The 12051-nt window shown below is 30.5% G+C and overlaps 2 protein-coding genes across 3 annotated transcripts in view; one reads left to right on the top strand and one right to left on the bottom strand.

Annotated features, from left to right (window-relative positions):
* LOC145314214 (uncharacterized) overlaps positions 1-12051 on the top strand; it is a 444769-nt gene that overhangs the window by 81509 nt on the left and 351209 nt on the right. The gene's annotated exons all lie outside the window — the stretch shown is intronic.
* LOC145314194 (calcium-activated chloride channel regulator 1-like) overlaps positions 1-12051 on the bottom strand; it is a 127440-nt gene that overhangs the window by 14734 nt on the left and 100655 nt on the right. The window contains exons 6-11 of one of the 2 annotated variants that reach the window (XM_080154015.1): positions 11121-11226; positions 8802-9501; positions 8454-8659; positions 8206-8359; positions 7832-7917; positions 6890-7022 (exon numbers count right to left, since the gene is read on the bottom strand). In XM_080154015.1, coding sequence (XP_080010141.1) covers positions 6890-7022; positions 7832-7917; positions 8206-8359; positions 8454-8659; positions 8802-9501; positions 11121-11226 — 1385 coding nt within the window. The remainder of the gene's footprint in view (positions 1-6889; positions 7023-7831; positions 7918-8205; positions 8360-8453; positions 8660-8801; positions 9502-11120; positions 11227-12051) is intronic. The other variant, XM_080154016.1, reaches the window with a different exon arrangement.

The following is a 12051-nucleotide window of genomic DNA, read 5'->3' as shown; positions in this document are numbered from 1 at the left end:
TACAACAATACACAACTACTATTGGCCTTTGATTTTCAATTAACAAATTAATCGATTCTTAATTGTTTTCGGGCCAAAAAAGGAGTTTGATTATTGCTTTTTGATTAGCATCTATTTTATGTTTGATTTACGGATGGCTGGTGTTTAAAGCGGAGAGCTGGTTGGCCGCTAAGGATAGATATTAATTGTAAACATGGAATAAACAAATCATGGCCTAGCAATTAAACAAGGATAATAAAGTTACAAAAAGCGTCGATCATAAAATAACATTTTCCTATGCTTATCAAGGCACCAAAAAGGTGAAGGTTTCGTTTTAATTGGTACTTGAGATTATAACTTCTTTTAATAGCCTAAAACCTTCATAAGCGAATATTAGACTTTAGTATATAGAATAGTACAAAACGGTAAAAATTCCATAGTGAGAAACAGTAGAGATTTTTTTTGCAAAATAGAAAACTTTTCTACTAGAGTAGCTACGCTACTAATAAAGACGTATATGGAAGAAATAAAAACTAAGCAGCAAAAAAATCAAAAGGCCCAAGCTAGCTAGCTGTAGCTAACATCGTGAAATGATTGTGAAAAGTTGTTTGAAATTAACTCGTAACGAATCTGGAGATCAAGTTTAATATTAGGATAACGCAACTCACTCTAACCCGTATAAGGTGAGGGGGGAATTAAAATAAGGACGTGTGGGTCCAAAACTAGAGCATCATGAATATATATTAATCTTTAATGAGATTCCTGCTGGAATTTTTATTCTGTTCTATTTTTCTACATTTAGAATTGTCTATATGTCTGCCTGTCATTAGGGATGGTAATCATAAATCTAGCACAAATCAATTTTAAACCAAGTATTAAGATTCCTGTCATGATTAAGGTATTGTAAGGAATTGCAGCAACTCTAAAATTATTTACCATTGGTCTCTTCGTAGATTAACAACATGTTAATTGTCTTTATTTTGATTTTATCATTATGTGAATTAAGTATTTAAAATGGTGATTCTTAGGAAATTTAGGTATTGAAAGGCTAGCATATCAATCACTAAGACTTAAAGTATCATTTTAATTTTTAATAAATGCTTTACTTGTACATTGCAAATTCGACGCGCAAATTATAGGGTAGCTGCGCCATTTTGCCAAAAAAGGAGAATGAAAAAAGGTTTAATCGTAATTATGATTGCAAAAAAATAATGCTCCTACATTGCTGGGAGCTAGAATTATTTGTAATAATTTTGGTAAGATTTATTTAATTGATTGTATAAATTGGACCTAATCAGCCAAGTTATCCTGTTTATAATACAGGTAATTGGTTTAATAAAGTGTTTTATTACTTAATTTTATTATATATCATTAAAATACGTTATGAAAATTGTAATAAAAACTTTCAATTTCTTAAAAAAACGGTAAGTAATGAATTTAAATTTATCTTTTAAATTAATTTTAAAGCGTTTAGAAAAAGCACTACTATAAAATAATTGTTCAGTATTATTTTTTCTTTAAAAAAGGGAAAAAAGGAAATGGGATTAACTATGCTACGATATCGATATATTCTTGTGATGGTTTCCCTGAACAAATGATATTTGCTATATACTTCATTCTGTGTTCCAACTGTTTAGCTTTGCTTTTCTTTAATATCTAAAAAAATTGTATTTCATTTTGGAGGGATGTCGTGAAAAGGACTATACCCGATTTTTAGCATGTTATCTTTAACACATTACTTTGAATATTGATAAATTTGTAGTAATATACATAAGAATGAAACCTAAATATGCTCATCTATAACTTTCCATAAAATATTGAGAAAACAAGGATGACAACATTACATATCAGGCAGCTAAAATTTCCTTTAAAATAAATAATAATAGTTTTAAATGTGACATAGGTTTGGTCCTATTATTGTCTTCCATGTATGATTAATGTTTTCCCCAAACATTTATGCTCAAAAAAAGAAGGAAAGACAAACGGACAAAATATTTTATTGCCAAGCTGCACAGCTACTCAAAAAGTGCATTTATTCTGGTCATGTTTCTTTCATAATCATTATGCACTATGCTCAAGACTCAAAAGATATGCAATTTTAATTTTCCTATAGTCTTGGCATCTTGGAAAGGGGTAAATTTGTTTCAGTTGTTCAATTGTTCCTCAGAGAATTTTTGACGGAGAATGTAAATTAGAGAGTAGACGCTCATTGGCTAGGCTAATCTTTTTATTGATTTTCAGCAGCCGAGAAAATTAAAGGAATCACATATGGATTAACATGCAAAATTTAAAATGGTATTAAAACTACCCATCCCTTTTTTCTTAGCGTCTACTCAACCCACCACTAAACATACAAATATGTAATAAAAGTTTAGGGCCACGTATTTATTGTAGACTTTGCAATAATATTTAGGGGGCTCTAAAACGTAGTTTGTCCGTCTGTCTGTCCGTTATTTTCACTTATATTTATAATATATTTAAATTTAATATTAAAATCAATTAAATAAAACCTCTAATATAGTTTATAAGATTTTTTGCTAATTTGCTTTGATTATTGATATTCTTGTGGTGATTGAAAAAAACATCGGTTAATTGTAACTCTGCATGAAAGAGGCCCTTATTCTGTTTTAAAACTTTGACCAAAAAATGTCTATGGATAGGAAATATTATAACAATAGAATTCTAAATATTAATAAGAGCAATGTTAAAAAAATCAGACAGTCAGACAAATGACCATTAACAAATACTTTTTATATTGAAGAAATAATGTAAAATACATAAGTAATATTTTGTCAAAAGTATAATTCTATGAATTGATGTTAAAATATCTAAAAACATCTTTAAATTGAATATACAAAGATAATATCTTTCAAAATTATACCTAATTGTTACAGGATCAGTTTTAACTAAATTAAAAAATAGCGCTATCCTTTACAATACTCATAGATGGTTTTAGTGTAGAAAAGTATTGCAATTAAAGAAAATGTTAGTGACTTTTTTTGCTTTGTTTTAATAAATTTAAAATTGTCTATCTATAGCTTTATATTATGTCTATGCCAGTAGTAAAAGTTGTTGTAATGGTTGTGCTAATTCTGACATGAATTTGTTGTTGCTAAATACTTATGTTGTTGTGTTGTGGCTGTGGTACAGTTAGGGAGGGGACATTGGGCTGTTTATTACACTAGTCCCCAGAGTTTTATAATAACATTTTCTTATTCGTTGGCTAAACATCTTTGGAGACTTTTATTTAATTTTGATAGTTGTTTTGTTTATTTAGTTAAGTGTATAAACGTTTCATCTCCTAATTGTAATCTATAGAAAGGGTAATTTAGTGTATCATCATTAGGGATGTACATTAGTTTATCGGCCATTGTATTATCCCTTTAGATCCATGGGTGTGGTGTGTGGTTCGAGATTAAACATATTCTACAACTCTTAAAGTCATCCTTAGGGTTTGAAAACAGAACAACAATTGTGTATACTTTTTTCAATCGAGGCATTACTACAATTAGGGTCCGGTCCGTATGTATGTCCGCAAGTCTATGATAGAAAGTTATGATTGTCAATTTAGGCTTGGTGACTCATTAATGATTTTTTGGCTAGTTTGACGTAATTTATTCAAATAATTTTATTTTCCTATTTTTGGAAAAAAGTTTACAAGAACTATTTGATACACTATTTAAACTGTTAGGTATCTTATATTTGTGACAATTTTTCCAGGGTCCTGAAATATATTTTGTCTGATTTTTAGGAGCTTCGCTTTTGTGAATGTTGCCATCCTTGCTTTTACATGTATTTTGCAAACTATTGTTTATTGTTAAAGGAATAATCATATATTATACTTAAATAGATCATATGTATGTAAAATTAAAAGTGTCTGACTGATTATGACGTAACAAAAAAAATTAGCCAATGAGAGGCCGTTATTGACCAATGGTAAAATTTATAGTGGCCTCTCATTGGCTAATTTTTTTTGTTACCTCATAATCAGTCAAACACTATTACTGTGTTCCTTGTGGATTTTAGTATAATTTTTCTTGGTTTAAAGCAAAATTATTAATATAATGTGCACAAGTATTTTTGGCATATTTCAAAATAAATCTGCAAACAAATATGAAATCAAATTGTTCCACTGTTCCTTTTAAATGCTCAGATGCTTCCTTTGAAAACTTTTAGTTCGGTGTTTCTTTTTTTATCCTACAAAAGTAAGATATTTTTAGGGATTCTTTGTTGTGTTTGATCAAAATTATTTTGCAGTAGAAATAACATTTTAATACACCATAAGCCTACAAAAAAGGTGGTTCGATTACTTGCAAAATGCCTACATACACATATAGTCTTGAGGCCTACAGACAACGCTGTATTTCAATATTGTTAGAATTGAAGGGGAGAAAAATGTAATTGTAAATTGCCTCATTTTTCAATATCATTTCGTAAAAATAATAAAGAATATTTATGTATTTATTGCTCTCTAGGAGTATTCTTATTTCTAATGGCTTTGTCCCAAAAGGGTCCATATACCAATACCAGCCTCTTATACAATATTTAAAGCTTTGTGGAGTAAACAGCCAAGTTGTATTCCAAAAAAATATGTATACAAATTAACATTTTAATATAAATTTTTGTTTTTCATTTGCCCTTTTAAAGACAATTTACCTGTCCTTTTAATTCTCAGTTGTACATACACAAATAAATGTAACAAAAAGTCGGCTTTAAAATTACTTACAATGTCATTACATGAGAGAGGGATAATCCCGCCTTATGTACAAATATTCAGGTCATTCTACACACTCACACACACAAACACACCCACATACAAACACACAAACACACACACACAAACAACAAGGATGACAACATATAAAACATGTAGCTATGACCACCCACAAAAAAAAATTTGTCTCCATAGATCCATTTTATGATATATCCTCTAATATAAAGTAGTAAGGTTTTTTGTCTAAAGCTGAAGATCTCAATGAATAATGAACCGATTGGGTTCTCTATTTTAGTTAGGCTTCACATAGACCCTGTGATGGTTTTAGGCTATTTTATTTTGAGATTAAAATCTTGGGATGTAAAACAGAGCTAAAGGTGTAGCCGCTAGTAAATTATAAGTCAGGAAAATATAATATAATTTATTCATATTCAACTGTACTTCAATGTTCTAATTATTTTAATTTTGTATAATTAATTACTTACAAGAAATTTAAAGGCCAAAAGTATTAACTTTTACTTAAAAGGATTTAAAAGAAGAAAATAATATCATAATATATTTTGAAGTTGTTTGTTATTTAAAATGTCATTTTTGTACAAATTAAACTTTTCATGTTTTAAGTGTTTTGATGAGATTATTAAATTCTAAATTGGAAACAAAAATAAATCAAATTTTACAGTTTAATACTGTAATCTGTTTTTGTAGATGCAGTTGTTTCATTAGTTTTAATATAAGCTTCGTTATTTAAGAATATTTTTAAAAGTTTTGAACCTATGTAAATAGGTTTAAAGGAAAACTAAATTAGCCCAGCGGATAGCAAGATCTTTCTGTACAAACAGCCAGACATCCTACCGCTTGGTTTTGTAACAATGTGCAGCTCTAGAAGCAGATAATATTCATTGCTCACAATTTATCAAACAATATTTTACATGTGTCAAAATTTACTTTCAAGGTTGTAGAAAAAAGCCTAAACAACGCTGCTGAACTATTTTGTTTTCTCACAAAAATCTTTCCTACAAGAAAAAGAACCTAAACTAAAATCAATCTGCCCTGGAAAGGTTACTTTTGTTTAATTAATCTATCGCCTCTTGTAAAAAAATTCTTTTAGACTTATTTCTTAAGATGCATCTTGTCTAAAACCTTGAGTTAAAAAAAGAATGTATTTAGATTCGGCTGCCACAGTCTTGTCATAATATAAATTGTTGCAAATTCAAGGGTAAAGATGGTTTCTATAAGAGTTAGGAATAGAAGCATCACAATACAATATATGCTTCATGTTTCCATCTATATAACAGTGACATCCGTGTTCTGAATTGCTTTAGAAACATTTTAAAGATATTTGCGAATACTATTTCAGTTGAGCAAACCAATTCTCTAATTCACGTTGTATTTCAATTTTTATTTACCACAAGGACACTTTGTAAGGATTTATATAGAGCAAAATCATTTTAGATATAAAAAAAAGATTCTAATTCTAATCTTTAAAATTGTTTTATACTATGAATTAAAAATATTGAATGAAAACTCTAATTAACCTTTTAATTAGAGTTCAGTAGTAAAATCTATTATTATCATTTTTCATCAGTGTGTATACCCCTCCGCTTCTGTATCACATTATAAAATCTTTAGACTCACAGATCATTACAAAAGCATAAATTGTTGTCTCCCCATCTACTTAACTCGCCTGCAATTAAGTTCTCGCTCCAAATAATTTACTTTTTTTGTTTCGAAAATCATACATTATGCGAAAGTAAATGTACACCTATTTGATATATTCACTCATTCAATTGCCATAAATTTATCTTTTTGGGGGGTGAAATTAAAGATTTTTTTAAAGAAGATTTGTACTAGATTACCAGAAAAATTCTAATTAATTCACTGATTTAATTAGTAAAATTCATCTTTTTTGAGTCAATTTATCAAATAAATACTTTTAATTTTAAGAATTCAATATGTACTAAAAAACAAAGAACCAATTTTAGGATTCTTTTGAAAATATCACAATATGAAATTAAAATTAGATAATGAAACGCAAAATGTCCAAACGTTCTGATATTATAACTTTAAAGACATATAATCAAATCTTAAATAACTGTGACCTAATTTATAAAACAATAAAAACAAATCTCCAAAAAACATTCTAAAAATCCACAAAATAATAATTCAAAATCTTCTATATAATAAGAAAAAACTTACTTCTTGAAATGGTAAAGGATCTCCGACAAGAAAGTTGATTGTCTTGAAGTTGATGATGTCAAAATCCGACGACATTTTAGTGTAGGGGCCGAAGGTCTCGCCGCACGAGTCAGTTAGGTTGATTGATAAAATTCTGAACAAAATATATCATTATATGTATTTACAAATTTTCAACAAAACTGAATAAGTTTATAATAACTACACTTTAAGATATATTTTGAAGCAAAGGTACTCTATAAGTACGATTCTTAAGCTGGTAAGTCTGTCACTAAACGTCTTCCCAACGAATTAGGGCAATGTAAGAGATTAAATGTGTATTTATACACGGGAAAAGGGTAGATTTTTTAGATCAACCTATACAGTCGAAATGTAAAAAATGGTTGTCTGAATTTCTATTCATAAAATCAATAGAAAATTTCCCAATTTTGCTTATTATCACCCTTGTTATTTATTTATCAATTCGACCATAATATAAATTTAGGATATCCAAGAAAGAGTATTGTAATACTATTATTAAATTCTGTTAACAATAATGGATTTTATTTGGACAAATTTCATTGAAAAAAAAAACAAGAAAAGATTTTATTAAAAGAATATTTCACGACCAACTGATTCTGTTTGAGTTTGGTTGAAAATAGAATTACCATTCATAAAATTGTTTAATATAAAACTGTAGAGTTACTAGTTATCAATATATTTATCATATGATTGACATATAACAAATAATTCTTAGTCATGAAAAAACGCAGATAACACAAATATTCGTTGGCCTAACAACTTTGGAGGCTTTAGTGAAATTTGATTTGTTGGATCATTAAGTCGAGTTTTCAAACGTTTCTAAACGTTACTAAATCTACTGAAGAGGTAATATTGTGTATCATCATTGGGGATGTACATCAATCTATCGGCCATTGTCTTATCCCTTTAGATCCCTGAAATTACCTGTGGTCCTCTTCGTCCTCTACGAAAATTCCAAATCTGGTGTCCCTGCCCAGAAAACTGTCCACAAAGAATTGTCCTCGGGTCACCTAAAATAAGCAATTTTATAAGGGCGGTTAAAAAAAGAATAGTAAAACTATGTTAAAATCAGCTGTTTACCAAAAAAATCTGCTAAGCGGCGCTTTATATTTTTTGCGCAATTTCTTGGGTAGATGATGGTACCCTCCCCCCAAATAGCTTTAAAATTTCCCAGGACCTATTAAAAGCTACATTGTAAAGGAGAACTATACTAGTTCAGTGGTTAGCGAGATCCTTCGCAACAGACAAAAAGCTTACTACCTTTTATAACAAGATAAATACTTAAAAATCATTTTTACCTGAGTTCCTGGCAGCTTGCTGACCCTATTCATATGCAGTGTCTCCGACACTTCCTGGCTGTTCAAGCGCACAATGCCGCGTAAAGATTTAATCATGGTTGCCAACAAATAGATGCCGTTATCACTGGTCAAGGTGTATGTCATTCCTCCAGACCTGAAATAAAGCATAATAAATAACAAATGTATAAAAAAACTAAATCGTAAAAATAAAACAATAATATATGTGTGTCTTGCTAATAAATATTCACCTGTCGGCAATAGACTGATAAAATGGCAACGGTTTCTGTTCAGGTACAAGTGGCAACAGGATACTGGAGAAGGTGATGCCATGAGTTGCTTCATACTCTTCAATGCTGGCCTCGCCGGCAGAGGAAAGTGTCTTGGCATCTCCCTGGGTCACCAGGATAATGTGACCGCCAGCTTTGTCACTTGTCAACACTTCTCTTACAGCCTTCTTAAAGAAATTAATATAAATTAAAATAAAAAGGTTTTTTTCATTTTTTTTTATTTTACCAATAATGCTTATGGATGTAAAATATTATTGTATTTGATAAATATTTATTGGAAAATTTTTTTAAAAAGTTTAAAGTGATTACCTGCACAGCACAAGAAACACATCTATCCTGTAGGTTACTCAGCTTGTTATGGTTATCAGGAATAGTATCGGCAACCCTTACTCTCACTGACTCACTTGTCAACCGTGTCATTGTCTGCTCCACCTTCACCTCCTTGTTGAACGTCACAATGGCCACCCGCGAGTTTTCTGGCAGCTCAAAGCGGATCAGGTTCTGGAGGCCTTTCCGGACCCACTTCCAGATTTGTTTCATGTTGGCTGAAGTTTCCAGAAGGATAACATATTCTGGGACAGGCTGACGAATAATATCAAACTCTGGATTGGCAAAGGGCATTTCGTTGGTAGCAGCAGGACCATTTCTGAAATCTGGATGCGCATGTATAACTTGATGCACTGACCGACCTTTGCAGATGATATTGTGCTTTGAAGGGGAGGCTGGATGGAAGGCTTCTTCCGGAGAGCACCAGTCTTTAACACCAGAAAGGAATGGTAACGTTGACAGCGAACAGGATATTTGGTTGTTGCGTGATTCATCTGGAAAGAAAAGACAATCTGCTTCTTTGCGAGGATCGCAGTTAAGTGACTGATTTCTGGTCAGGGTCCATGCGCCTCGGATCATTGCGTTGGTTGTGCCAGTCACGAGAACACGGTTCTGTGCGTCTTGGGTGTACACGGGGTACAGCGGGTCATCCAGGTAACCTTGGTCGTCAAATACTCCATACCTGGGAAAAATATTTTTATTTATGATCGTGTATTATTTAGATTCAAGAATTTTTAACATTTTCTCAGGAATTTAAAGCGATGAGACAATGGGCGATAGATTGATGTACATTGTACATCCCCATTGATGATACACAAAATTACCCTTTTTGTAGATTACAATTAGTGGTTGAAACGTTTGGACACTGTACTTAAGTAATCCACCAATCAAAGTTCAATAAAAGTCCCCAAAGTTGATAGGCTAATGAATAAGGAAACGTTAATATAAAACTTTGAAGTGTAATAAACAGTTTAAAGTCCTCTTCCCCCCTTGCTTTTTTTCAACTAACAACTAACATGTTTAATAAATATATTTCAGAATGTAATAAAAAAAAAGTTAGACAATAGACTATAATCAAGATTAAATTGATCATTTTCAAGAAAGTGTTGGATGAACTTATTAACTTTTCTGTTAAAATTATATTCTGTAGAATTATATTTTACATACATTGTATGTTTGGACTTTAACGAATATTCATATTTTAGATTTCTTAAAAACGTTCGTTTCTCTTTCATAATACATTCATGTTATACAATTATGACTTTCTTTTTAATATAGTTATAAACAGTGGCGTGCGAGGGTTTTACCCCGTATGATTTTTAACAACAATAACCCAAACCAAAATCAAGAAGGGTTTTGGAGGGCGTGCGCTTTAGGAGTGTATCCACCCCCTTTAATTTTTCCTGGGAGGTGGATACATTCTCCGGGTATAGTCCCTTTCGTGGCAACGCTCCTTAAGGGGCGTTTCTTCGTTTTTTTTCACAGTAGCTTTTCTCCTATTTCTAGCCCCTGCAGGGGGCTCTAACCCTGCGGGGCCAATTGCCTAACCCTGTGGGGCAATCATCTAACCCAATATAACCTAATCTAACCTAAAATAACCTATCAAAAGCCGTTTTAAAAATATGACGTTGCCACGAAACGGACTATTCCCCATCCTCCTTATTCAAAATTATGAATATATGTTTTAAACTTTTGCTTGTCATTATTTTCATTAAACCTAAAGAAATGACCGTTCTTGAAAAATATTGACAATTTTTGACAGGGTACATTGCATGTTTGGGAATTAATCCTAGGCTTTATGTTTGATATAACCCATATACAGGATATTTTATGTAGTTATTCATTTCTTTATAAACTAGTAAAGCTTATATAAAAGTATAATAGAGTATTGAAATACGCTTATTAGTTATATTCTTATTTGCTTTCAAGTTTCAAGTTATGGCATTTAAACTAAATTTTAAGAACTAGTTCAAAGCAATGCATGGAATAGCTAATAAAAATGGTTAATAAGAGTTTTTTGAATCTTTATAATTATTTCATTTAAATTTAGAGCCTTATTTATTGGTCAGTTCGTTCATCCATTAGGAGGGAAAGGAGGGAAGAGGATGGGTTTAAGGGGGTGAATGCAATTATCGTAATTTTAGCCCAATGCGGGTTTCACTTTATTAGAGAATATGAAAATCTGGTGTAACATCCAAGTAATAATATATACAATATAAATTGCCTTATTTTATAAACTATGACACTTTTGGTTTATAATCAGAAGAAAAAGCAAAGATACTCTTGAAAAGTGGCCATTACCTGTATTTTACCCATTGGTTAAGAAGTAGAAGCTGTGGACTTCCCCAAGTCTGTTCTGTTCTATTCAAATCCAATATAAACTGTTCTGATAAACTGATTCTTTCTCCTAAATTAAAATAATTAAAGTTAGTACAGGGTGAGTAAAAATAAACCGCGTTTTTGTGCTATTGGGAAGTTTTCTTCACATTAAAAACATATTTCTACTTAAATAGATAAGAAGAATTATTTGAAATAAATTAGATATTTTTTATAACAGAGAATATGAACCTATAATTAAATTTTCATTTTTCTACGGATTTTTACTCTTACTGTATTCCAAAACTTCACTATATCAATTAAAATTTGGTATTTTGTGACGTTAATTCGTCATTACCAACTTATCGACATATTCATTACAAAATAAAAGTATTAAATTTGCATGCTACTTTTAGAAGCTTTGTCTACATAAAATATGATATTTTAATAATGTAGATGATTTTCAATAAGAAAACAGAAATTAGTTTTAGCTTAGAAATCAAATAATCTATTAACGAGAATAGTATTGACGTAAGAGAATAGGTATTTCTTGCCTTGAAAAATGTAATGTAATTTCTATTAGATACATTTTATTACAAAAGCTACTCTATAACTCACTTTGTACATTTGTTCCTTGCTGAGCCTTAATAAATCTGAATTTTAATAATTTTAAGCTGCCCTATTAATTGATATAATCATTCGTGTCATATGTAATATTAATGCTAAACTGCTTATATCATAATGTAATAGCAATCTTTATTCATACTTTAATACAGCTATACATCAAAATATTTGTATACTATCTTACTTATATGTCTTTTTATCAGAAAGACACGTAATATATTTCATTGTCCAGAGATGGGTTTTTGAAAGATGCCGCGTTTTTTCGACAATTTCTTAGACATTGATTGATTGA

This window comes from Acartia tonsa, chromosome 3, assembly GCF_053477335.1.
Source record: "Acartia tonsa isolate MP-2025a chromosome 3, ASM5347733v1, whole genome shotgun sequence".
Lineage (NCBI taxonomy): Eukaryota > Metazoa > Arthropoda > Copepoda > Calanoida > Acartiidae > Acartia > Acartia tonsa.
Note: the sequence above shows the minus strand (reverse complement) of the source record. Positions and strands in the feature narration are given on the sequence as shown.